Source organism: Callorhinus ursinus, unplaced genomic scaffold (genome assembly GCF_003265705.2).
Source record: "Callorhinus ursinus isolate GAN/ISIS: 27379988/994484 unplaced genomic scaffold, GSC_fseal_2.0 scaffold41, whole genome shotgun sequence".
Taxonomy (NCBI): domain Eukaryota; kingdom Metazoa; phylum Chordata; class Mammalia; order Carnivora; family Otariidae; genus Callorhinus; species Callorhinus ursinus.
In genome coordinates, this window is record NW_027397103.1 from 2,212,116 (window position 1) to 2,238,356 (window position 26,241).

The 26,241-nt window shown below is 44.3% G+C and overlaps 4 protein-coding genes across 7 annotated transcripts; 2 read left to right on the forward strand and 2 right to left on the reverse strand.

The window, feature by feature from the left end:
- The first annotated feature begins 1,558 nt into the window (after window positions 1-1,558).
- On the forward strand, window positions 1,559-8,445 carry SRSF9 (serine and arginine rich splicing factor 9). Its single transcript, XM_025889481.2, has 4 exons — window positions 1,559-1,866; window positions 4,643-4,803; window positions 6,301-6,473; window positions 7,956-8,445. The coding sequence occupies exons 1-4, from the start codon at window positions 1,679-1,681 to the stop codon at window positions 8,097-8,099; spliced, it is 666 nt and encodes a 221-aa protein (XP_025745266.1). The 5' UTR covers window positions 1,559-1,678; the 3' UTR covers window positions 8,100-8,445.
- Window positions 3,893-19,474, reverse strand: GATC (glutamyl-tRNA amidotransferase subunit C). 4 transcript variants are annotated; one of them, XM_073881006.1, is made up of 6 exons: window positions 19,293-19,472; window positions 19,027-19,199; window positions 11,487-11,590; window positions 6,486-9,913; window positions 5,740-5,814; window positions 3,893-4,819 (listed from the first exon to the last, which is right to left on the reverse strand). In XM_073881006.1, the coding sequence occupies exons 1-4, from the start codon at window positions 19,437-19,439 to the stop codon at window positions 9,861-9,863; spliced, it is 477 nt and encodes a 158-aa protein (XP_073737107.1). In that variant the 5' UTR covers window positions 19,440-19,472; the 3' UTR covers window positions 3,893-4,819; window positions 5,740-5,814; window positions 6,486-9,860. The 4 variants fall into 4 exon arrangements, with proteins under 4 accessions (XP_073737107.1, XP_025745267.1, XP_073737108.1 ...); XM_025889482.2 differs by having other exon boundaries at window positions 5,740-9,913; XM_073881007.1 differs by lacking the exon at window positions 6,486-9,913 and having other exon boundaries at window positions 19,293-19,470.
- On the forward strand, window positions 19,433-21,562 carry TRIAP1 (TP53 regulated inhibitor of apoptosis 1). The gene is made up of 2 exons (XM_025889484.2): window positions 19,433-19,615; window positions 20,591-21,562. The coding sequence occupies exons 1-2, from the start codon at window positions 19,469-19,471 to the stop codon at window positions 20,672-20,674; spliced, it is 231 nt and encodes a 76-aa protein (XP_025745269.1). The 5' UTR covers window positions 19,433-19,468; the 3' UTR covers window positions 20,675-21,562.
- A 1,675-nt stretch (window positions 21,563-23,237) lies between these two features.
- On the reverse strand, window positions 23,238-25,229 carry COX6A1 (cytochrome c oxidase subunit 6A1). The gene is made up of 3 exons (XM_025889483.2): window positions 25,096-25,229; window positions 24,802-24,944; window positions 23,238-23,519 (listed from the first exon to the last, which is right to left on the reverse strand). Exons 1-3 carry the CDS (start codon window positions 25,196-25,198, stop codon window positions 23,436-23,438), a joined length of 330 nt encoding a protein of 109 aa, XP_025745268.1. The 5' UTR covers window positions 25,199-25,229; the 3' UTR covers window positions 23,238-23,435.
- Window positions 25,230-26,241: the final 1,012 nt, after the last annotated feature.

A 26,241-nucleotide genomic window follows, 5' to 3' on the forward strand; every position in this document is an offset into this window, starting at 1 on the left:
CTTGTGCTTTCTCTCTTTCTCTCTAATAAATAAATAAAACCTTAAAAAAAAAAAAAAAGGCCTCAGAGGTGATATAACCACAAATCAACTACTGTACCTTCAGATTAAATGTTTAGTTTTATTCTCTTGCTATTGCTAGCATTAATGGAGTTCTTGTTTGTTTGTTTGTTTTAGTAATCGCTGCACCCAACGTGGGGTCCAAACTCACAACCCGGAGATCTGAGTCACCCGTGACTGAGCCAGCCAGGCGCCCCTAGAGTTTGTTTTTAACAAGTTTCATACCTGCCCCCCAACATTTATTTTATTTTATTTTTTAAAGATTTTATTTATTTATTTGACACAGAGAGACACAGCGAGAGAGGGAACACAAGCAGGGGGAGTGGGAGAGGGAGAAGCAGGCTTCCCGCGGAGCAGGGAGCCCGATGCGGGGCTTGATCCCAGGACCCGGGGACCATGACCTGAGCCGAAGGCAGACGCTTAACGACTGAGCCACCCAGGCGCCCCCCCCCAACATTTATTATAAACATTTTCAGATATACAAAAAGGCTGAAAGAATGGTACACTGAACATACTGAACGCACCGTCTGGATTCTACAGTTAACATTCCGCCGTATTTGCTTTTGTGTATCTGTCCAGGCATCAATCCATAGAGGTTTCTTTTTTTCCCCACAGGTTTCATTTTTAATATACAAAGCTCTTTTTAGATGTCTATCTTTGTAACGTCCCCAGGTTCAGTGCCCTGAACTATGGGAGGTAAATGTGAAAAAGTGCCAAGATGGCAGTCTGCCTGAGCTCCTGAGAGGCTCGGCCCACAGGCTGGGAGCACGGCTGCAGGTTCTAATCCTGGCCCCACTATGAGACCTCAGTTTTCTCACCTGTAATATCGGAATCCCATCATCTTTGGTGAGGATTAAAAACACAAACAGTGGGAGGCACTCTATAGCGACAGCTGAGGTAGCTGAGACTCTTGTACTCCCTCCTAGTCTCTCCTGAATGTCAAGCCCAAGTTCTGGAGGCCATCTCAGGCCCCTCACGCCCATCTTTAGTCCACCTTAGACCCTCAGTTCTAAGCGATTGTAAAATGGGGGCAGGGTCGCCCAGAGGGCTACTGACCTGAATCTGTGGGCCGCGACAGCCCCACCCAGCCCACCGTCCCGGACTCCTTCAGGCCGCAGCCGGGTCAGCCTGTGGCCCGGGCCTGGCTCCCTCCCTCCGGCGCCCCGCCGGACACTGGCCACTACCCGCGTCACCTCAGGGGGTGCTCACAAAAGCCTGTGAGGTAGACAGCGCTACAGAGGCAGAAAACTGAGGCCCAGGAAGCCTGAGTCACTTGCCCATGTCCCGGCCACTTGTCCATGAAGCCGGCGACTGAACTGCCTTCAGAGAATTCTAGAAATCGAACCCAATTCGCCCGACTCCACGCTCTCCCTCTCTTTGCCCCCGGGCCCGCACGCACCTACAGGGGGCGCCGGCCTGCACGCACGCGCAGTCATCGCATCCGCGTCCCCTTTAAGACAATTCCTTTTGCTTCCTCCGACCCCTTCACTTCCGCTCCGCCGTTCCCACAATGCAGTGCGGCTGAGCGCCTCGAAGCCCGCGGGGACGCTGCGGGGGGACCCCGGCTGAGGCGGCGGCGGCGACGTGGGCTGCGGCGGGCCCGCGGCGTCGGGCGGTGCGGATGTCGGGCTGGGCGGACGAGCGCGGCGGCGAGGGAGACGGGCGCATCTACGTGGGGAACCTTCCGACCGACGTGCGCGAGAAGGACCTGGAGGACTTGTTCTACAAGTACGGCCGCATCCGCGAGATCGAGCTCAAGAACCGGCACGGCCTCGTGCCCTTCGCCTTCGTGCGCTTCGAGGACCCCCGGTGAGGCCCCGCTCCGCCCGCCCGCCTGAGGCCGCGGGCCCCGGCCTTCCCTCTTCCCTCTCCCCTCCGGGGCCTCCCCTCCCCCCCTCCGCGCAGACCCCTCACGGCGCCCCCGGGTGGAGGATGAGGCCTCCTCTCACCGCAGGCTCCGGCCGTCCCTTGCTCCGTCGTCACTTCCTCTAGGATTATTTCTTTTTTTTTACTTTACTTGAAAACACAAAAGCTGGGCGTTTGGAGGGCCCCGGCCCGCCCAGACCGGCCTCGGGGATGGTACATACGATCATTCTCTCTCTCACGGCTGGAGAGGCACCCTTCTGGGGAAGCGGCCCGGAACCAGCCGGGAGAGGACTCGGTGAAGAGCAGAAGTGGCCATTCGCCCCTCCCTGCCTACCCCTCCCCCCAGCCAGAACTCGCCGTTAGCGGGGAACAGACTGCGGGAATGTGGTCGCCTTTGGAGGTCGTAAAGGGGTCTCTGTGATGGAACAGATCTCTACCCGCGCGCGCCCCGCCCTGCAAGGCCACGACCTCGTCCTTATAAAAGCACCAGGGATATGGAAAAACTTCTAAAACGGTCTGAGGGGGTCTCTGATTTCACGCCACTCCTCTAATGAGGGAGGCACCGCTAGATGCTTAGGGCCCCAAGCATTTGGAAGCTCTCGATCCCTAAACTGGCTCAAAGGGGGCTCTTTGTGATTTTGCAAACTTTGTCGACCTTGTAGCCAGAAAAGGCCTGGGAACTTTCAAAACTGCCGTTGGTGGTTCTTAGAAGCCACCGCATGGACTGGTCACTGCACTTGGGGGTAAATAAGAGCCCACTCTCTTTCCTAGCACTGACCCAGGGAATGCTTTACCTAGTCTGCGCCCCGCAGGCTTCACCACAAGGACTGTCCATAGGGTGTCTTGCCTACCTGGTGTGGTGGTATAGGGCAGGGAAGGCATCTGAGGACAGGGAGGTAGGAAGCACCCTGAGGCTTTGATGACTGACAAAGCTCATTCTTAGCGCCTTGCCATTTGTCTGAAAAGCGGAAGTAGGTATTTTCACACCTAAACTGGAGAAGGTTACACTGTAACCTTCTGTAACACTTCTAGTGTGTTTTTTGAACACTCACCACGTGTCAAGTACCACTTTAGTAAACCTACAAAAGAGGTAGTGGTAGCCACATTTTACAAATGAAGAAACTGAAGATTTAGAGTTGCTGATAAAAGAGAATGCTAGTAAGGGATCAAGGTAGGATTTGAACCCCCTATGCTGCTCTTTAAAACACAAACTTCTGTATGGTATGCTACATTGTCATCTCTTCCCTCCTTTCTTCCATAATAGAAAAGCTGTCTTTTTGATAACACTAGATGCCAAGTTTCTAGCAAAGCACTGCATACACGGTATCATATTTAATCCTTACAATAACCTTGTGAGATACGCGTATTACATTTAAGAGTCGTGAAAATGATATAAGCATTTACCCGAAGACGGCTACCTAGTCAGTAGCAGAAAAAGGATTTGAACTTGTCAATCAGTATTCAAAGTCTGCACTTCAATCCTAGCAGTTCTGCCTCTCCTTCACTTCATTGTAAATACAGCCAGGGTTGCACTGGTCGTGGTCCTCATTGCTTTTAACCTTGCGACTAGAATATCGATAAGCAATGATGTGCCTGTGACAACTGAATGATGCCTTCATTAGTACATCTTTGGCTCTGCTTGTCCATCCAAGCTCTGAGGCCATTCTTTCAACAATCCAGTCCTGGAAACAATCCAGTCCTGGAGAACCAGCTTGGTTCTCCTAGAGTCCTAGGGAAGACTGAAAGTAACTTCATGGAATATTTCCTCTTTTGGCAAAACTGTACCCAGAGAGTGGTCTTCACAACTTAGTTTTCCAAACTGTGATGAAAAGGTACACATGAGAGTTGCGTATTTCTCACAAAACACAAAGCATCTGTCTTTTGAGCCTGATTTTTTTCTTTTGAAGATTTAAATTTTTTTTGAAGATTTTATTCATTTTTTTTGAAGGTTTTATTTATTTATTTGACAGAGAGAGCACAAGCAAGGGAAATGGCAGGCAGAGGCAGAAGGAGAAGCAGGCTCCTTGCCGAGCAGGGGGAGCCTGATGGTGGGACTCGAATCCAGGACCCTGGGATCATGACCTGAGCCGAAGGCAGTCGCTTAACCAACTGAGCCACGCAGGCGCCCAAGATTTTATTCATTTATATGACAGACACAGCAAGAAAGGGAACACAAGCAGGGGGAATGGGAGAGTGAGAAGTATGCTCCCCGCCAAACAGGGAGCCTGATGTGGGGCTCGATCCCAGGACCCTGGGATCGTGACCTGAGCTGAAGGCAGACACTTAACAACTGAGCCACCCAGGCGCCCCTGATCTCTTTTTAAATGAATTTTTCTTTCTAGATACTTAATGGTACTGGGCCTTGTTGAAGAATATTAAAGGACTAGTGTGTGCTGGGCATTTTGAGAAACTGCTCACAGGGTTAGAGAAATAAATACACTGGTGAAATCAAATCCTCTGTCAACATTTTTTTTTTCTAAATTAGTCCTCTTATAAGTCATCTATTTACCCCTTTATTATCATTCCATACCTAGAAAACCGTGTGTGTGACAGTTGTAAAGTTTAATTCTAATATCATGAAAGGTCTTCACACAAAAGCAGTAGTGCATCAAGACTTTTATTTTTCTGACTCCAGGTTTCCCTTTTATACTTGTTCCTCAGGTCCCTCACTGGGAAGTCAGCCTCTTGAGAAGCACTAACTCCAAACCTTTTTTTGCAGAGATGCTGAAGATGCAATTTATGGAAGGAATGGTTATGATTATGGCCAGTGTCGGCTTCGTGTGGAGTTCCCCAGGACTTATGGCGGTCGGGGTGGGTGGCCCCGCGGTGGGAGGAATGGGCCTCCTACAAGAAGATCTGATTTCCGAGTTCTTGTTTCAGGTATGTTCCTTTAAAACTGAATGAGATCATGCATGTAAAATACTTAGCACACAGTCTGGCCTCCAAGAAATGTTGTTATTCTTCAGTGCATGGGACATGTGGGGCTTTCTTTTCAATAGCCTGTGCAGTCTGAAGCCCTGCCATCTTGCCACTGAGGCAGGTATCTTGCAAATGAAACTGCACTGGTAGTGTAGCCTTGGTAGAACATCAACTTGCTTCTTATAAATTTTCTAGTGTTGAGAGGGAAGATGAGGGCAAAACCCTGTGAGCTAGAATTCTATAGAGATGTTTTCTTTTGTAATGTACTCGGTATCAGACTTGGTAGACATTCCAGGAATCAGATTTGAACTACTGCCTAGCCTTGGATGCTGAAAAAGGCCAGATTTTGGTGGTGGCTTTGGAATTATATAAAAAAGAAAACAAAAGAACTTGGAGTTTTAGGGGTTGTACTGCAGAATAGAGAATGAAATGTGTAGTGTTGACAAGTCATGAAATGCCAAGCTCAGAGGTTTATGCATCTTTTCAAAATACTAAAACAGTGGTAAAAACCTGGGGCCTTCTGCACACTGCAGGGGCATTTTAGGACCATGGTGGAGTGAAATATATTGAGAAACCTGGCACTTTTTTAGATATGAATGTCACACAGTTACAGCAGACCCCCATGGTACTTAAGAGTGATCCTCTCAGTATCTGCCTATCTTGTGTCCCTTTGTAATTTTTTAACCCCAGAACTCTATTCCCTCCTTCAGGATGTCATACATATCTTTTTTTCTCTCCATGCTGCTCTGAAATCCTGCTTAGAAAACTATTAGGAAATGGCTGCAATCCTGAGCTGTGAGCGGTAAACACAGCCTTTGAGAGCAGGAGCACATTTCCCTTTCATGACATCAGGTAGGGTTGTATAATTCCCGACTAGTTGTAGCGTCTGAGTCTTACCTTTTCCCCCACTGTATTGAAGAATGTTGGTGATCTTTTGAAAGGTACTTTGTTTAGTTTGTTAGTCATTCACACCTACAAGAAAACAAACTTTAGATTTTTGTTGTGTTGTCACCTTCAGCTACGCCTTGGTTACTTTCACTGGATAGTTTCAAAATTCCCATGTCCTGAGAACCCAGTCAAGCAAGAGATAATTGGTACTGTTAAATTTCATAATGGAGAAAATTAGAACTCAAAGTCTTGGGAGTTTGATATTAAATATGAAGGCTAAAGAAAGGCTGTGAATTCTCAGAGATATTAAATCTGTAATGGGGTGGACTTCTTGCTCTGTTGGAAGGGCTTGGTGTCTTGAAGATTAGCCTAGGACCAACTTCTTATGGTGATTTACCACACATACGTTAGTACTCTTCGCTGGTTTTATGCCCCTTACAATTTGTGATTTGGGGATCCTCAGGATTTTAAAGTAATGATTGATGAAAAGGGGAACCTAGGTATTGCTGGCTCTTAACAGGTCAGTTAACATGGCTGAAGGATATGGCCTTTTATGTTGTCCATGCCTAGGACTTCCGCCATCAGGCAGCTGGCAGGACTTAAAGGATCACATGCGAGAAGCTGGGGACGTCTGTTATGCAGATGTGCAGAAGGATGGAATGGGCATGGTTGAATATCTCAGAAAAGAAGACATGGAATACGCCCTGCGTAAACTGGATGACACCAAATTCCGCTCTCATGAGGTGAGTTCCCACCTTCTTTTGAGCTTGCACCTCCGCCACTCCACCTGAAGCTGACCTAGCAGACATAGCAACAGGCCATGTGTTTGCCATTTGATGACCTCACAGTACCATTAAAGATCTATCTTAAGTGGATAAAGCCAAGGAATTCATCATGCCCAAACCCAGGGTCATGACAGAGAAAAGTCTGCAGTCATAGTGTTTTTAACCTGGAGAGAATACTGTTGCAGTCTGTCATAATGTGGTGAGCTGTTCTGTGATACCATCCCTTTCACAACTGGCTTAATCTGTAATGTACTTCTGTGAACCTAATTATTATGGTTGTCTCTCCTCTGGGTCTAGTCTGGGCTCTGCAAGCCAACCTCATCATCTCACCTCTCCTAAGGTACTGCTGTTGTGCCAAGTTATCACTTCATTTTTCCTTTCCCAGAGTAATGCATTTTCTTGTAATCACCTTATCCTCAGGACTTAGTTCTTGATGTCTTTCCTTTCAAGAAGGCAGCCGCTGCTTTAGATCTCTCAATTTGATTCACATGTTGACTACCCCTTTGATATCACTGAGATAAAGACAGCAGACCCAACTGGACATTGCTTTTTCTGGTTATCTTGTCTTGAGTTACTGTGGGGTTTAGGTATGTCTGGGGTCCCTTTCTTTCTCTAAGGATTCATATAATTCCCTAATTTTATGACTTGGAAAGTACACAACAGTGCTTTTGCTCAGACTGAATTTGGAGCAGAAACAAAACAGGATCTGGTCCTCAGTTATACTGCAAAGCAGGGCCTCAGTAAGGATAAATCCAATTACTGACTTCACCTAGGGACTTCCGCATCCGACTTCTTTCATCCTAGCATTTTTAGATCCTCTGAGAGTGCTGGCTGAGGGCAAAGGGCACAGGCCAGCCTGGACATGACTCTGCTGCCACTTAATAATTTTTTAGCTGAGCTATGCTCTGAACCTTGGTTCCTCGATATGCAGAATAGGAACAGTAATAGCACTGTCTTGTAAGACTTGCCAAGAAGCTAACTTATGAAGATAACTGAGTATCTAACCCAGATCCTGACACCTGAGAGGTGTTGAATACAGGTTAGCTTCTTCCATAGGTATTTATCCAAAGATGCATATATGAAGTGGCAGAGGATTGAATTGTATGACCTCTGAGATCCTTTCTAGTTCTTAGATTCAGGGGTCAGTGGCAGTAATTCAGGTATGTTAACAGTACTGGGTAGTATTTGAGCATTTACCACATGTGAAGTTGCCATTTATTATTTGTGTCACACTGGAACAGATAAGAACATTATTTTCCTCATTCTTGAAATGAGCTGGTAAGCATACCTACCTCATAGCATTATTGTGAGGGTTTAATGAGATAACATCATGCCAGAAAAACAGTAAGTGCTCAGTACTTAACTATTATTGTTAGGTATTAGTGTGCTGTATTCTTCGGGGTCTTATTTTTTCCTGTACTCTTTATGTTTAAATTGCAGGGTGAAACTTCCTACATCCGAGTTTATCCAGAGAGAAGCACCAGCTATGGCTACTCACGGTCTCGGTCTGGGTCAAGGGGCCGTGACTCTCCATACCAAAGCAGGGGTTCCCCACACTACTTCTCTCCCTTCAGGCCCTACTGAGACAGGTGATGGGAAATTTTTCTTTATTTTTTAGGTGAACTGAGCTGCTTTGTGCTCAGAATCTACATTCCAGATTGATGATTTAGTGTCTTAGGAAATTTTTTTAATTTTTTTTTAAGGAAATAAAATACATAATTTCTACCAGGGCCATATTGGCAGTGAAGCATTTTAAACTGCAGAAATTGTGGTTTTGGTTCAGAAATAAGTTGTATATTTTTCACCCCTGATTATGGGAAAAAAATCAGTGCTGTGTCTTTGTGGGTTGCTCTACTATGGAGATCAGCAGTTACTGTGACTGAGTCGGCCCATTCTGTTTAGAAATATATTTTAAACGTTTAGTAATTGACATGTGTGGTTGTCCTTGATTAAGTTAATGGATTTCACCAAACAGGTACACTGGTTAAAAAGAAAAAAGTAATTGAGTTGTAGTAGCAGCTTATACCCAGTTGGTAAGGAGCAGAAGTGGATAACTATTTGGGGACAAAGATAGTCGCTATGTTGGTGGTTTGAGAATTTCAATCCCAAGAGTTGCTTCAGGATTATCTTATAATTCAAGGCCAAGCTTATAAATAAAGCTGCCTTGAAGACGGGAGCATTTAAGACAGGGCAAAGGAATGGAAAGAATAAAACAGACTTTTTAAAGTCAGCAGCAGCATAAAGATCATTGGAAGATTTTAAAACCAAATGCGGCAGTTTGGAGGGGGGGGAATCTCTTTAAATTTTGGTTCTATCACTTTTATCCATAAATCTGTTTCATTTATCCTTGGTATCTGAACTTTCTTAAAACACAAAACAAACCAGAAAACTCCACTATCTTGGATTCTACTCAATTCAGTAAGCATGGTGGGGGTGGGGAAGTTACTTTTTTCCAGGCCTGGGCTTTTTTTAAAGAGCCACTTTATTGAAGTATGATTGACATGTAAAAAGTTGTACTTCCTTAATCTCTACAGCTCAGTGAGTTTGGGGTTAAGTGTGTATCCATGAAAGCATCACCACCATCAAGGCTATAAACATATCCATCATCTCCCAAAGTTGCTTCCCTACTCAGATTTATTTGTGGTAAGAACATTTAATACAAAATCTACCCTCTTGGCAAATTTTTAGTGTACAGTACAGTACTGTTTAGCTATCCCCAGGGCTATTTTTGACATAGGTTCTTTCAAGAAAAACTATAGCTGTGGCTAGCATCCCTTTTGCATGTAATCACTTTGTGGGATAGTGGATGATTGTAGGTTAGGAGTTCGCAAGCTGTAGAGTCTACTTTGAATACTCTTCACACCTTAGGAGAAAGTTAGCCTTCTGCTGGGAACAAAGTAGGTACCCAGGGACAAATCTGAATTTGTTTGGTAAAGATACAAGGTTTCTTGGATTGACAGAAACAGCAACTAAAAAGTACAACACACGTCACATAGTGATCAGATGCACTGTCTAATAGTTACATCAACAGAAAAATTCACTTAAGTGCAGTTTGGTAGATAGTCTCTAGAGGAGATAAAGGAGGATTAACATCTTACATACTGAACAGTCTGTGAATAAATACTTGGAAAGTAACAATACCTCTTCCAGTAGCAGTAGGAACTCATTGCCTTGTTTTGGCTAGATTATTTCCCAATTTTGTCTTCAGAGAGTTATTAAAAAATACTTAACCATCAGTTTTTTTTCAGGTGACTGAAGAAAGTTGGAACATTACTGTTCACAGTAACAAAATACTATCTTTGGGCTTCCACGTGTTCACAGGGTACCCATTCCCAGAATAGCTACTCAGATGTGTGAAAAAGGCTCTTGTTCATCCTGCTTTGGCAAAGAGATATTACCTGTTTGAAAACAGTAACAAGAAAGAATGTTATAGTGGAGTCTGCTTCCCAGCGGATTCTACTGAGCTAACTTATCACTTGGTTTGTCATGAAAAATAAGCAATGCAAATAAGTGTAGCTACTACCCTGTTTTTCTGAGTGTCTGAAAGAATAACAGTTGTAAGTGAAGCCTAATAAATGCACACTTTTCAATAAGGAGCAGAGACAGTTTAGCCAGTTCTATGCATATAGGAGTGGAAGGAAAGACTAATGATTGTGAATTCACTTTGTCTCAAGAAGCAAAGTCTGACACAAAGTTCTTTTTGAGAAATAGCATATGTGGATCAATGGCTATGTCTGCTAAAACAGTGACAACTATCAGATTCTGAGAGAGATCCTAAAATCTTTTTTTTCTCTTCACAGTTAATTTGAGGTGGTTTAGTGAATCAGAGGCATGATTAACAGTCGAGTCCACAATTTTCTAAGCTTTCTTTCCCATTCTTGCTTCAAGCAAAGCTTTCCTTTAATTGGCTGGTCTTGGTCAGAGAGGTAACCCTGAGCTGGGGGACTGATGTTTGTCTCTGAGGCTAGTTAGAATGGTTCTCTGAGATGATCGGAACCTGAAGCTGGTACTTGGAAAACCATCTACTACCTGAGTGCTCAAGCTAGTCCCATTCCCAGATATCCAGAAGGGTGCAGCAGGTGTCTGCAGAGGAGATTAAAAAGTTCAACCCACCCAAGATTCTGGATTTTAGTATTAGCCCAGAGTTATTTTAAGTTTTTATTTAAAATAGTCACAGTACATTTTAGAGATGCAAATCTCAACACCAAGGTTGCAAAATGATGGCTCACAGGATGCATCTGGCTTGCAGCTATGTTTTATTTACATGGTATTTATTTTTTTAAATCTTTGAATTAGTTCCCATACTTAAAATTTGGGAAATACCACACACACATGAAAATGCCAGATGTCCGGGTTCTCGGGGAAAATGGGCTCACATTATTGCCAGGCACTGAATGAGAAGCAGTGAGTGTTAGTTGCCCCTTCAGGCAGAGCTTGAGCTCCGGATTTGACACCATATACACACCTCCCCGCCCCAGTCCTGTTTTGTGTATTCCTATTACAGACTGGCCCCTAGAGGTGCATGTGACCCCTCCAGTCTACTGCCACCACCTATACTTTTTTTTCCACTGTTAATATATGTGGGGTTTTTCATTTCACTTTTATTGAGATATCACTGAGATACAACACGGTCTAAGTTGTACAACCCAATGATTTGATATATATATATAGCAAAATGATTACCAGAACAAGATTAATTAACATTCATCATCTCACATAGTTACAATTTTTTCCTTGTGGTAAGAACTTTTAAGATCTACTCTCGTAGCAACTTTCAAATATAGAATACAGTATTGTTAACTATAGTCATTCTGCTGTATGTTGAAGTTTGTACCTTTTGACCACCTTCACCTAATTCCCACATTATTCTTCTTAAAGTACTTTCATGTAGCAAATTTGGACTGTACAGCTCCTACTATATTCTTAGTTCACTGAGGGACAATCTGTTAAGCCACTTTGGGGAACACATACCTGGGGGGGCTACAAAATACTCCTCCACAACTCGATGGGCGTTTTGTAGTAGTTCTTCAGCACAGTTGCCTTCTACCACATTGTCAGATCTCAAGTATAGACATCTACAAAACCAGAAGCTCAAGGTTAACTTCCCAGAAAACACGCTTCTATAGCATGGGTGGAGAGGGTCAAGAATGGGAGAAAATGGAGCAGCATATTCTTTAGTTATGGTCACTACCCAAAAGATGGGAGGAGCTATGGTCAATAGTCGACCAAATAACAATCTATAGTTTATAGATTCTCCACCACTCTAAGAGGTAAGTGGTAATTATTCCTGAGGACTGGTATGTTCAATAAATATTTCTGCATGATTACTATGGGTAAGTTGCTTTTGGTGGAGACAGGTAAGGCAATTACAATATAATGTGTTTAAGTCTAATACGTAAGCAAAGCTTGCCAAGGGAGTAGAAAGGGGCACCTAAACCAGCCTAGGTGAGGAACAGGTACTCAGAATAGGTGATGTCACTGCTAAAGGATGAGCAAGAAACCGATGGATTGGTGGGATGGGAAATGGCCTTCGGGCAGGTGAAGAAACTTGCTCAAGAGTGGATAAGTGCTTAGACAGTAGGTCCAAGTGACGGGACTGGAATTGGCACCAAATAAATTGGTACAGTTCTTGTACCCCTAACATGAACTGTTTTTTCACCAGCAGCCACCTTCAGGGACATGGAGGTGCCTGCCCTTGCACAGCTGAAGAATATTCCACTATTCTCTGGGCCTAGTGGCTTCATTAAAATGTCCAGATGGCAAACTAGTGAAACCAAACAGAGGTTGAACATATCTATGGGGCTTCACTGCTGTTTCAAGGTTTAAAAGTGCATGGCAAGGTATCTGAGCCTGCTTCCAGATACTTGGGCTGAAAAATAAGCAGTCTGCTCAATCACTGATAGGGGAGCAGCCAAGCTCTTTCTACTTTGAGCCAGACAGACTGAGGGCTAAACCTAATGGGACAAAAAGGCAAGGATGTGACATGAACATCCAGGCAAAGGCTTCAGGGGTTAAGTTGTAAGATTCTTTTAGGAAAGGACTTGTTCTGTTTCTTTTGTGGTGCCCACCCTAGGGCTAGACACAAAAGCACTCATGGTACGCAATGTAGAGCGCTGCAGTCTATTCCAGGATCTGGCACTCTTAACTCTGTGTCCTTGGACAAGTATGGATCTTCCCAGACCTTAACTTTCTTGCCAAAAAAGTAAAGGCTGCACTTTTTTTTTTTTTTAACCATATGGGGGCCTATGAGAACTTGGAGAACAAAATAAAAATCCTCTGTAAAGGTGACCATTGGACCTTCTGGAGTTTGTATTTCTGTTGGGTGGTATAACAAAATGGCTAAAAGAGCTTGGGCTCCTGAGTCACAGATAAATTCAAATCTTAGTGGCATGTGTGGCACGTGTACAAGTTGCTTATCCTGTCCATGTACCTGTTTCCTTATTTGTGGAATGCTTCATAAAACTGCTGGGAAGATTAAATGTTAAAGAAGATCTGATAATTCTCAGGACCTGCATTCTCACTGCAGTAAGAGGTGGGTGCTGAATAGCACCTGCTCCTTTCAGAAAGAGTTAGTGCACCTGGGCACACCTCAGTCACCACTCCTCATTCAGAATATACCTCCGCACTTAACCTGCTGTAATCACACATTACCTGCCTAGCCCCTACATACAGGAGGCTAATTGCTCCTGGGCACTTGGAGAGTTTGATGAAGTGAGACTCTACTACCACCAACGGGTGGTTAAAAGCTACTGCTTCTCCACAGATGTAATAGCAAATGATTTATTCACTCATTTGATAATCAGGTTTCCTATGTAAGTAATGTTTCCAGAAAAAATTCACTCCCATAAATGCCACACATTTTCACCTAGTTATACTGTTTATGATGGAGTTGTTTGCAGAAGAAACCCACACCTTCCTATTTTCATAATCATAGGCTACTGAACCCAGTGTCTCTGTGAGCGTGGCACATCAGTAGTTCACTTGGCAAGTTGCTTAACTTTTCTTGACCTCAGAATCATGCATAATACTCCAAACAGGACCAGGTGCCTATCAGTTGCTGACTGACTAAATGTCTATCTCACTTCCTCTTTCTCAGGGTTCTACCAGAGAATTTAGCCCAAGTACTATAGGACACCCATTTTGATAATAAATCAACTATGGACGGGCGCCTGGGTGGCTCAGTTGGTTAAGCGACTGCCTTCGGCTCAGGTCATGATCCTGGAGTCACTGGATCGAGTCCCACATCGGGCTCCCTGCTCAGCAGGGAGTCTGCTTCTCCCTCTGACCCTCCTCCCCTCTCATGTGCTCGCTCTCTCATTTTCTCTCTCTCAAATAAAATATTAAAAAATAAAAAATAACTATGGACTAATAAAACTATGGGACAGATAATAAATAAAATATGGGCTAATATTATATACTATCCTGGGAAGCACTGAAAAAAATCATTTGAATCTTTATGTGTTCTGGTTCAGATGAAATCCTGGTTGAGAAAGGCTCACAAAGCACTTTAACCAGTAACTGTGAGAAATGCTAATAAAAGCAATTTAATGGAAAGCACTATGGCCGCACCGGAGAAGAAATGCCTTTATTGGCCCTTAGACTGACCAGATAGGACCACTCTGCTGCTGGTGTCAGGCTGCCAGGAGTCATTTCTCTGGGCACCACTCTTATTTCCATCAAGCCTTTTCCCTCCTTCCTAATTAATTTCTAGTTTGATGCAGACTGGAATGAGAATCAATTTGGCTAAGAATTTTTGGTTCAAATAAGATTCTGAGGGACATCCTAAGCACTGAAGAAGTATTTGGCTGCAGTCAGATATGTCATCATCTGAGTCAGTCTCTGGAGATGGGAGAAAATAAAGGTTCTAGGGGTTGACTTTTATTTATTTTTAAAGGTTTTATTTTTCTGACAGAGACAAAGAGCACAAAGAGGGAGAAGCGGGTTCCCTGCCAAGCAGGGAGCCCGATGCGTGGCTCCATCCCAGGACCCTGGGATCATGACCTGAGCCTAAAGCAGAGGCTTAACTGAGCCACCCAGGTGCCCCAGGGGTTAACTTCTAGATGGCATATGGGTTAACTTCTAGACGGCATATCTAAAATTTATTTTTTGTCAGAGAGATCGAGAGCATGCGCACACAAGCAGGGGGAGCAGCAGGCAAAGGGAAAAGCAGGCTCCCTGCTGAGCAAGGAGCCCGATGTGGAACTAGACCCCAGGACCCTAGGATCATGACCTGAGCTGAAAGCAGACACTTAACTGACTGAGCCACCCAGGTGTCCCTTAGATGGCATATCTAGAGGTATATTTGAGAACTGAGGCTCTGAATTTCAAGTTCTGGATTCTCTTACTACACATGTGAAACTCTGGGGCATGTTACATAAGCTATCTGTGCCTCAGTTTCTTCATCTATAAAGGAGATACTAGTATTTACCTTCCAGGGTTGTATGTGATAATTCAGACAATGCATATAAAATCTTAGTGCCTGACACATAAAGGCACTAACTGCTTTTTAGCTAAAACCAAAGGATAGGGTATTAATGTGCCAAGAGCTTTCTAATAGCCAGTTAGTGCTTTTACACCTAGTGTGGCCTAAAACGGTTTAACACTTGTCTTAAATGGGTTCCATTTCAAACATCAGTGAGGCAATATGTTCAAAAAACAAAGTCCTACAAGTGCTACATCTCCTAAAACAGAATTAAACTGGTTTCCAAGTTTATGGCCAGACTGCAGATCACTGAATATGAAGTCACTACTCCAGTTACCAGATCCAAATCCCTCTCCCATCTTTTTCACAAACTCTTCCCTGAGTAATAGTTGCATTTCTTTAGTTTCCCTCTACACGATCTGGGAAATTCTGTCTCCTCTTTGTGCTTCTATTCCCAACTTTCCCAAAGATATTAATAAAGAACATTCAGTGGGGTGCCTGGGTAGTGCAGTTGGCTAAGTGACTATTGGCTTTGGCTCAGGTCGTTATCTCAGGGTCGTGAGATCAAGGCCCCCATTGGGCTCTATGTTCAGTGTGGAGTCTGCTTGGGACTCTTGCTTCCTCTTGCTCTGCCCCCCTTCTCTCTCTCAAATAAAATCTTTAAAGAACATTCAACAAACATTTACTGAGTGCTAGGTGCTAGATACTAAGAATATGATGAGTAATAACAGATATGCTCCCTGGAACATGGATGAGCAGTAGGAGGGGGACAGAGAATTAAATATTACTCAAATATGGGATGCCTGGCTGGCTCACTCAGTAGAGCACCCAACTTTTGATCTCGGGGTCATGAATTCAGCCCTACATTGGGTGTACAGATTACCTAGGAAAATAAATAAATATATAAATAAATAGTACTCAAATAGATGTATAAACACAAGTAAAATTACAGCTCTATTGAATACCATGAGAGAGCCACAGGTCCTGAAACGGAGCCTGACTTGATAGAGAAGAATCTGAGGAGGAGGCAGTTGAAATCTGAAGAAAGAAAAAGTAGGCAAAAAAGAGTAGTGGGTGGGATGAGGTAGGGGATTCTAAGAAGGAAACAGAATGGAGAGCTCAACTGAATACCATGAGAGAGCCACAGATGAATAAATCTTTTTAAAAAATTTCTATTTTGAAGTGCTACGTAATTTTGGGGAAACACTGACATGTAGATTTGAGCAACAAATTACAAAATAAACAGCCCCCCCTTTTTTTTTAAGATTTTATTTATTTATTTGACAGAGAGCACGAGAGCAGGAACACAAGCAGGGGGAGTGGAAGAGGGAGAAGCAGGCTTCCTGCCGAGCAGGGAGCCTGATATGGGACTCGATCCCACGACCCTGGGATCATGACCTGAGCCAAAGGCAGATGCTTAACGACTGAGCCACCCAGGCACCCCAGATTACAAAATAGAGAAAGGATGTGAAGGAATCAAAGACTGGAGGTGAGAATGGGAGGCTAGCAAGCACTTTACACAGAAGTTATGGTTACAGATAGGTCTGGTTCTCCTTATTGGTGCTAATGGCAGCTAATCTTTTTTGCTCCCATCTATATTAAGAGTATTTTTTTTTAAGTAGGCTCCACGCCCAGCATGGAGCCCAATGTGGGGCTCAAACTCACAACCCCGAGATCAAGACCTGAGCGAAAGTCAAAAGTTGGACACCTAACTGACTGAGCCACCCAGGCATCCCAAGAGTGTATTTTTTTTTTTAAATCCCATCAAGGGGGCACCTGGGTGACTCAGTTGAATGTCCAACTCTTGGTTTCGGCTCAGGTCATGATCTCAGGTCCTGGGATCAAGCGGGGAATCGGGCTCCCCACTCAGCAAGGAGTCTGCTTGTCTGCCTCTCTCTGATCCTCTCCCTCTCTCTCTGATCTTTCCACTGCAAACCACGCTGCACTCTCTCTCAAATTAAAAAATCTTTTTAAAAAAATCCCATCAAGAAAAGGATAGGACAGAGTTGTAGACTGCCTCTGTCTTTAAGAGTTACATACCCATCCTTCCCAAGAAACTGTAGTCCTAACCAGCAAACAAGTCTGCTTTTCAGAAAAGAGCATTTTCTTTAAAAATGTATTAAGAGGGCACCTGGGTGGCTCAGTTGGTTAAGCGACTGCCTTCGGCTCAGGTCATGATCCTGGAGTCCCAGGATCGAGTCCCACATTGGGCTCCCTGCTTAGTAGGGAGTCTGCTTCTCCCTCTGACCCTCCCCCCTTTTGTGCTTTCTCTCATTCTCTCTCTCAAATAAATCTTTAAAAAAATAAATAAAAATGTAAGATTTTGGGACACCTGGGTGGCTCAGTTGGTTAAACATCTGCCTTCGGCTCAGGTCACGATCCCAGGGTCCTGGGATTGAGTCCTGCATTGGGCTCCCTGCTCAGCGGGGAGCCTGCTTCTCCCTCTACCTGCCTCTTCCCCTGCTTGTGCTCGCTCTCTCTCTGACAAATAAAATCTTTAAAAAATTAAATAAAATAAAAATGTATTAAGATTTGGCAAAAATTGGTAGAAGTGGGGAGAGGCTGTGCATCCTTTTAGTATAATATTCACAAATTGCTTTGTCAAAGACCTGCTCCTCCCTGCTGCACTATACTACATCACTTCTTGTGTTACTATTCTGCTCCTTTAAGCATTTGTGTTTTGGCCCTCAGTATAAGATGAAAAGTTAGAACTTCCCCCTGTCTGCATTTCCACTTTCTTTTAAAACTAATTAGTTACAGTTTCTTGCATGCTCTGAGGGAACAAAACAAAACTTAATGCATATACCAGAATATGTCAAATAGATAACACATTAAAGTATTGATAATCCCATACACAATGTTCTGAACTTTGCCTTTTTTATTAAATATATCTTTTCATATCAGCATAGTTGTTTCATTACATTTATTTATTTATTTTAATGGGGGGGATATAATGTATCCTAAGATTTTTTTTTTTTTTTGACCCAGAGAGAGAGGGAACACAAGCAGGGGGAGTGGGAGAGGGAGAACAGGCTTCCCGCTGAGCAGGGAGCCCGATGCGGGGCTCGATCCCAGGGCCCTGGGATCACAACCTGAGGTGAAGGCAAACGCCTAACAACCAAGCCACCCAGGCGCCCCAGTTGTTTCATTATTTTTAAACAACTGTCAAATATTCCATTGTATGATGATGTATTTAGCCATGAAGGACACTTAGACTGTTTGTTTTTTGTTTCTTGGGGTTCAAAAAAAATTTTTTTAATTAATTTAAGTAAACTCTACCCCCAACTGGGGCTGGAACTCATGACCTGGAGATCACAGCATGCTTTATGGACTGAGCCAGCCAGGCACCCCTTGTTAGGAGTTTGTTGTTGTTTTTTGTTTTGTATTATAAACAGGTTTAGATACCATGAACACTCCTGCATACATCTTGATGCACTTTACAGATGTTTCCACAGGGAACCACTAGGTCTGAAGATATGTACAGGCCATATTTTGAGACAGGAATCCAACAAGTAAGCAAGTCAAACATGAGCTCACATTCTATTAACAAGAGACAAATCACCAAAAATAAGATAACCAAGAAATAGAAGAAAATCCAACAGGATCAGGAGTAGGTAACTGTTAAGGGAGAAGATATTTGGAGAGGCCTTAACGAGGAGATAAACTAAGACCTGCCAAGGAAACAGGCTGTCCAAGAAAAGGGGAATAGCAAACGCAAAGATCCTAGACAAGAAACACATTTGTCATGTTGGAGAAACAGTAAGGAAGCTAATGTAGCTGGAGTAAAAAGAGCAGAAGGCCCGAGTGCGGGGACTCTGTGAAGCAGGGCCTCAAAGGCGATGATTAGCAGTTCGGACACGGTTCCTAGTTACACTGGGAGGCCAAGGGGACTTTAAACGGAGTGACAGGATCCGTAATGAACAAAGGAAAGCATGAAAACACTTACCCGCGGGGTGACCGTGAGCAAGTTCTTGCATCTCGCTAAAGCTCTTTTCCCTTCTGTGAAAGGACACACTAATCATCGCCACCTCAAATGGCTGCGAAGGCGCCACAGGCAAGGCTTGGGGGTGCGCAGCCGCGAGTGTTTACCTGTCCTCCAGTACTGATTCCATGGGCTCCACCCCGTCCGTGTCCACGGCGCGGAGCCGGTCGGCAAAGGCGATGGCTTTCTCCAACCGTGCTACAGCCTCTAGGCTGCCGAAGTCCACAAGGGCTAGACGCTCCAGGTGTTCGATCACCTCGGCCGTGACCCTGCCACTACGCTGGGGGGATGAGGCGGAGAATAGGGGTCACGGGTGGGGCCTGCTCCGCCTCCTGTCCTTCTTCACCACCCGCTTAGACGCCCCGGACTTTACCTGAGGATCCGCCTTGGAGGTGAAGCCCCGGCGCCAGCCCACCCAGGACCGTAGGCCCAGCTTCACCGCCCGCGCCCACATTTCCCTCTTCAGCCGCCGTAGTGCGTCCTCACGTAAAGCCGACGGCGCACTTAGGAGTGACGACATCAGAGCGCGCCACTACTGCCGCCGCCGCCATGAATAGCGTAGGGGAGGCCTGCACCGACATGAAGCGCGAGTACGACCAGTGCTTCAATCGCTGGTTTGCCGAAAAGTTCCTCAAGGGGGACGGCTCCGGAGACCCGTGCACCGACCTCTTCAAGCGCTATCAGCAGTGTGTTCAGGTGAGCCCTTAGGTGGCCAGGGCCCTTTCGTCTCTACCCTCCGCCCCTGCTTCTCTCTGCGGTGTCCCCGCCACACGCGTAGTATTTCGCGGAGGTTGGGATGGGGAGGGTGAAGAAAAGCCACAGTGAGGACAGTGGCCGGAGCTCTCTCCCCACCATCACCACCAAGGCCGCCCGGTATTTCTCTAAATGACAGAGTTAAATATTTTTACAATGCTTTACATTTTACCGAGCACAGAAACATCCTTTGGTTCATTTGGTGCTCCTCCTAAACTCGTAAAGTGGGCATAGTTCTTGGTATTTTATACATGGAACGTTCCCCAAATAGGAAGTGATTAGTTCAAGTTAACCGGAATCGTTTCTTGATTTTTGCGGTGGTGCACTATTCCACTATTGTTGGGGGGCGAAGAGGGGTGTTAGTTTCTCTGGCCTGTTAGACATGAGGGTCTCATTTTGTTGTTGTTATAATTCCTTCCTTGGTTTGCTGTATCTCTCAACCCGCTGGGAAATTTTCATTCCAGTTCAATGAATGTGAAACTGCTTTGGTTTGTAAGAACCGCACTGGACACAACACTCCTAGTTAAAACATCCTCAGGGTAATTCCAAGTTGCTATCTTTAGCCCATTTATAGATAGGAAAGTGAGGCTTGCTCAAGGTCACATAGCCACCAAGCCCTGGAACTCAAGATTTGAATTTGTGTGTCATAACAGAGTGGAGATACTGTTTAAATTCCACATCTGAAACACTGACGATTCCTCACAACTCCTTTCCAATCTCTCTCTGGTCTTACATTTAATTTCTCCATAATGGTACTCAGGTTAAAAAAAAGTAGTCAAGTACAGTACAGTAAAAAAAGTACAACCCAATCATGGTTGGGTGTTCTCTTGATCTGATTTACTTTTGTACCATCATATTTACAAAGTTTGGTCCTTAAGCTTCACATAGACCTGTGTCGTGTGTTTTCTTCTCCATCAGAAAGCAATAAAGGAGAAAGAGATTCCCATTGAAGGACTGGAATTCATGGGCCATGGCAAAGAAAAGCCTGAAAGCTCTTCTTGACCTTGACAGTCACCTTGAAAATAGACTCCTCCAATCAGGAAATTGAGGACACTGGATTTGGGCAATTAAGGCTGTGAAAATAGCCATCGATTTGATGAAGAGTTTAGGAGGAAGGAGTTTTCTTTCCTCCTTGATTTCTCTCACTTGTAAAAGATGATGAACCCCATCACTCTGCTAGGAGATGATTTCTCACTTGCTCTGGCATCCTGCAGGAACTCCATGTGCTTAAACTGAATGACTTCTTGGGATTATGGTTGCAATACTTGGTCTGGGATCAGCTTTAAATATCCTTTGTATGTAAATACTGATAAACCTGTCCAGATGATCAGGGCTGCCTGACCTCTTGAGTTTTGCTGCAAAGGACATTAGGTACATTGTACCTAAAGGGTTATTATTCATGGAAACAATTGGTTAGGATCTCTCTTTTCTCTCAGGGAGCTAAAGCTCTGAAAAGGGATCCCAGCACAACAGTTTTAATCAATGCTTGGGAGCACGGTTTTATTTTTATAATAACAACTTTTAAGATTGCTGGTGGACTGGGTTAGCCAAGAGGAAGACAGCTTTAAGAGTTCTCTGCCTTAAGAAGAGGTGTCAGATTTCTGATTAAGATGTGAAAGCTTGAAGAATGTTGCACACCATTTCTGAGCTCATAGTGTAGTTTAGGAATGAAGATCCTTGGAGTAACAATGGAGGAAGATCCTAAATTGCAAAGATTTGCTGTTGCCAGCTTTCAGCCCAAATTAAGCAAGCGAACCTGTATTATCATTAAACTGCCAAAATGCTGCCTTTAGTAAAATGGGAGAAGTTTGTTTTATTTGCCTTGTGTACCTATCCTGCCTGTAATGTTTGTAATCATGAAGATGGAATAAACTGTAACATTTAGTTTCATTATTTGCCCCTGGAGAACTCAGTGTACTTTACAGAACAAGTATTACACTGTAACCCCACATATCCCATATGTACACTGGGGAAAGTTTTGTTTTATAATTTAAAGATGAAGAAAAAGTTAAAATTTATCTAAGGTAAATAGTGTGCTAAAACAACTAGAAACCTGATTTCTAAAATTTATTCCCACAGTAAGCTACACAAATAACTTAATATGCTTCTATACTGCAAAAAAAAAATGTCAGGATCAGGTGAGCACTTACACACTTTGGAATGTCAGGTAGTCACCAAATTGCATGTCTTGAGTAATTTGGTTCAATTATATATACCCAGTACAGTAAACAATTTACAGAAGATGGAAATTGTATTAACCTCTAATTTACCAGTGACCACTTCATATTTAACATGACCAGTCCTTAATGTCATTTCAATACATTCTACATTTACATTTTGACTGGTTACGGTCCATTATATACATGGATTAAAAAGATATTTGAGATCCAGCTGAGGGAGGCCAGGCAGCAAGCCAAAGTAAAGTAATCTGTCCTGAACTCAGACTGACCACAAGTACAATGGTTCTTTGGGGACTTGGAAGTACAAGCACAGGCTGCGGTTAGATCACAAAATGGAAAAGGGAGCAGGGATCCTTTTCTCCCTTACGGTAAAAGGCTTTTATAGCCTGTGTTTCCATATGCCTCACCTTTGCAGTACTAGTTTACTATATGTTACTATGCAATACCAAAACCTGGTAGCTGCTTGAATCTTACTACAAAACTGTCTGGTTGAGCCTCGAGAATAAAACCACTCCAAGTCAACCATGTTTTTTCATTGTAACTGCTGAGAGAATAATTTCTTCGGATTGTTCTTTATTTTTTTTGAGAGGGAGAGAAGAGAACCTTAGGCAGGCTCCACACAGCGTGGAGCCCGATGTAGGGCTCAATCTCACAACTCTGAGATCATGACCTGAGCTGCAATCAAGAGTCAGACACTTAACCAACTGAGCCACCCAGGTGCCCAATTGTTCTTCATTCTATTTTGACTTCATCCTGCCCATAAAGTGATTCCAACTATCTCAGCTACTTCAAAGATTTTAAATTTTGAAGAGAAATTAAATGCTCTGTAAGGGTGGCTTTGTTACTATTACTCTTGTTTCTCCCTAATTCTTAATGCTACAGGAAGGTTTTAATTCCAGAAACAAATAAAGCTCATTGCCATATACAGAAATGTGTCATACTGCCTTTATTTCTCCAAAAGTTTCTGACCCTTCTAACCTTCATGGTGCTGAGAGATGACAAGATGAGAACTTGACACTTTTGGAGACAATTACCTGACCACAGGGAATATTCTTCAGCAAATGCTGGTGGAATGGGACAAGAGAAAGCTAGGACACAGAGTAAGCACTTCTTCTGGAGAGTCAAAGATACCTCTTTCAGATGTAAATTTCAGGGATTCTACTCAATATCTTTACCACCCAAAGTCTGTCAGGACCCAATCTTGATACTTAAATTAGCTCCACTTATGGTCCCTTTGCTCTACCTACTCCAGGCATAAGAAACCAAGGACAAGCCTATTATAAACACTTATCCAGAGGCCTGTACAAGGCAGCCATAAACCTTCATTATAGAAACGAAAATAACAATGCTGATTTTGGAGGGAAAAACACCAAAGAATGCAACTCTCAGATCATGGACCAATCTAAGTTATTTATTTAAGCCATCTCCTGCCATAAGAAAAGGGATGGAAGATCGGTATACTGGTCATCATTTGATACAAGTAAGGAAGGTGAGCTTAAGGTCCCATAGACTTCTGGTCTGTGTGCAGAGTCATGGTCCAAACCAGTGCTGTGGTCCCCACTGGGTGGTGGTCCAGGTTCTCTCTATTCATCTTCATAGCCGGTTGGAAGTGGATTCACGTGAGAGTTATGGAATAGAGTATGATTACCATCTCCCCAGGGAAAGGGCTGTGGAGTGAAGATGTCAGTTAGGCAATTCCAGAAGAGAATTCAGAAACAGCACTGCCATGAACTGCTTCAGACAAAGGGTGACAGACCATACATAAAAACAAAATGGTAATTAGTCCTTTAACTACTGGCGTATTTCAGCCTTCCCACAATTTAAGGGAGCTCTTTTAACTTCCAGGAGAGCCTTTAAAGTAGGCAGTAGGAAAAGCAAGCTCAAGTTCATTATTCATAAGCCTCTCCCTGGCAACTAGTCTATGAGGGCAGTGTTTATGAAAGTGTAATCCTCACATCATCTGTATCAGAATGGTAGAGGTGGGTAAATGAGAGAAGATGCTTATTTAAATGCAGACTTTGGGCTTCATTCCAGATCTAAAACAAACCTCTGGATTGGAAACTGCAACCTACTCTCCTCAATTTTTTGCAAGCTGCCTTTGAAAAACATTGCTCTAGGGCAGTGGTTTCCAAACCTGGATGATTTTGCCCAAAGACACTGGGCAATATCTGGAGACATCTGGGAGAGGGCATCTAGTGGGTAGAGGTCAAAGGATGCTGTTAAATATCCTAGGACTCAAAGGATAGCCCCTTGTCCCAACAAGAATTATCCAACCCCAAATGTCAATAGTACTGAGGTTGAAAACCATGGTATATGGCTTTTACATCTTTGTAGAAGGGTGGGAGTGGGGCTCAGACTCAAAAATTCTTTCTGAATCTAAGACTCTAGCTTAAGTTTCTATAAGGCCAGTCCTGTCTTGGCTAAGTGATATAATAGTTATTAAAGAGCCAGCAGGGCCTCTTGTTAAGAATACTTACAACAAGCAATGGAAAACAAATGATTACATTTACATCAATAGCAAAGGATAAAACAGTTGAGAAAATACTAGCAGAGGTAGGAATAAGAGAAGCTGTTAGTCTCTTCAACATGCAGCTGGTACCTGCCAGATGCCCAGGTCCTAGAAGTGTGAACCACCTTCCGATTTTGCCACTCTAAGGGAGATTCCCAAACCTCCAAGTCTCATACAACGGACAACTGTTTCAGAACAGTATCAGAAGGCAGAGGTGGGATGGATCAGGAAAAAAAGTAAAACTGAAGGGCACTTAGTGTATGACCTTGAAAAAGAAAACAGATGTGACCCCCCAAGTCTGTTACATTTCCATAAAACCGGAGAAAATAAAAATCTGTAAAAATTAAATGACAAATTCTACACGATTTTAGAGAATGAAGAACTCAGACTAGGCATTTGTAATAAAAGAATGGCTGCTCGAAGAGCCTACAAAGGCGTACCTTGGACCTGATGCGGAGATGGGGGTAGGCGACGAACTCGGGTCTCTCGTGCTCTCCGTGACGCGACTTCAGAAAGACATTCAGCATGCTCACACCCACGCCAGGGAGCGCTACGAAGTAGGTGAGAGCCTTCCACATGCGAGCTGCAAAGGAGGCACGACCGCTCAGGCCTGGTGTGGGGACCCCGCCCGGGTCTCACCCCCCCAACCCCAAGTCCTCAAGCCAAGGTCACAGTCCTGCTCCGCCTCGCTCGGGTGGGGCTGAGGCCCGCCCCGCCAGCCGCAGCTCCAGTACCTGAGCCCTCCTCGCCGTGGGCGCCACTCGACATGGAACGCCCCAGCTGTGCCCCGGACCGACCTAGCAGCCCAGACAGCCGAGACACAGACGCCGCCGCCATTTTCGACCTGGACAGCCTCAGCACCGGAAGCGGAAGTAGAAAAGGGGCTGGGGGCGGGACCACAACCTCAAAAGCAAGCTCCTATTGGGCGGAGCCTTCCCACTTGTCTTAACGCGAGGAGCTTGCGTACTCCGCTCTTGGCGGTCGGAGTCTAGTTAAAATCCTCAGAGCCACAGATCTTGAGGGAGCATGCGCTCTGCACCTCCCGTGTGCACGCCCCTCTCCCTACAGTCTCCACCTTGGTGAGGCTCGGCGAGGCTAAGCGCGAAAGAGAGGTTTATGGAGTGCACGCTGGCGTTCGGAAGAGCTGTCTTCGTTGGAGTGCGCGGACAGCAACTGGAGGTTCTGAGCTCAGAACACCGCGTCTGAAATGCCATTCCTGTTCTTCCCCGTTCTGTGACGTCACTTTTCTTTGCACTTGACATAATCGTCGTCATCATTATTATGTCTGTCTCCCCTACTAGAATATAAACTCTATGATGCCAGAGTTTTCCAGGGCACCATTCCCAAAGCCTGGAATTGTCCCTGGCACGTAGCAGGTACTCAGTACAAATGAGTGAGTAAGTGAGTGAATGAATGAATGAGTAGCAACGGGAATCAGGAGCCCCGGAATTGGTGCCAGAAGATCTGGATTTTAATCCTGCCTCAACATCCTTAACTTTTGGCTTTTTTCGTCACGTTAGCCTTCTCTCCATTAAAATTCTGTAAACAAAAATTAGCATGCTTTGTCTCTTCAATTTCCTTCCCCCAGTTTTTCCTTTTTCTTCCTTATACTCATCTAAAAACAGTTTTAAAAATAAAAATTAGGGGGCGCCTGGGTGGCTCAGTTGGTTAGGCGACTGCCTTCGGCTCAGGTCATGATCCTGGAGTCCCGGGATCGAGTCCCACATCGGACTCCCTGCTCAGCGGGGAGTCTGCTTCTCCCTCTGACCCTCCCCCCTCTCATGCTCTCTCTCTCTCTCAAGTAAATAAATAAAATCTTTAAAAAAATAAAATAAAAATTAGGGGCGCCTGGGTGGCTCAGCCAGTTAAGCATATGCCTC

Excerpts from the sequence above, each read along its gene's own strand:
- SRSF9 (XM_025889481.2), top strand. The coding sequence starts at position 1,679 with ATGTCGGGCTGGGCGGACGAGCGCGGCGGCGAGGGAGACGGGCGCATC. Across the intron at positions 4,804-6,300 it reads TTTCCGAGTTCTTGTTTCAG|GACTTCCGCCATCAGGCAGC; the intron begins GTATGTTCCTTT and ends GTCCATGCCTAG. Across the intron at positions 6,474-7,955 it reads CCAAATTCCGCTCTCATGAG|GGTGAAACTTCCTACATCCG; the intron begins GTGAGTTCCCAC and ends TTTAAATTGCAG.
- GATC (XM_073881005.1), bottom strand. The coding sequence starts at position 19,439 with ATGTCGTCACTCCTAAGTGCGCCGTCGGCTTTACGTGAGGACGCACTA. Across the intron at positions 19,200-19,292 it reads CCTCCAAGGCGGATCCTCAG|CGTAGTGGCAGGGTCACGGC; the intron begins GTAAAGTCCGGG and ends TCATCCCCCCAG. Across the intron at positions 11,591-19,026 it reads GAATCAGTACTGGAGGACAG|ATGTCTATACTTGAGATCTG; the intron begins GTAAACACTCGC and ends CTGGTTTTGTAG.
- TRIAP1 (XM_025889484.2), top strand. The coding sequence starts at position 19,469 with ATGAATAGCGTAGGGGAGGCCTGCACCGACATGAAGCGCGAGTACGAC. Across the intron at positions 19,616-20,590 it reads GCTATCAGCAGTGTGTTCAG|AAAGCAATAAAGGAGAAAGA; the intron begins GTGAGCCCTTAG and ends CTTCTCCATCAG.
- COX6A1 (XM_025889483.2), bottom strand. The coding sequence starts at position 25,198 with ATGGCGGCGGCGTCTGTGTCTCGGCTGTCTGGGCTGCTAGGTCGGTCC. Across the intron at positions 24,945-25,095 it reads CCACGGCGAGGAGGGCTCAG|CTCGCATGTGGAAGGCTCTC; the intron begins GTACTGGAGCTG and ends CCTCCTTTGCAG. Across the intron at positions 23,520-24,801 it reads ATCTCCGCATCAGGTCCAAG|CCCTTTCCCTGGGGAGATGG; the intron begins GTACGCCTTTGT and ends TTCACTCCACAG.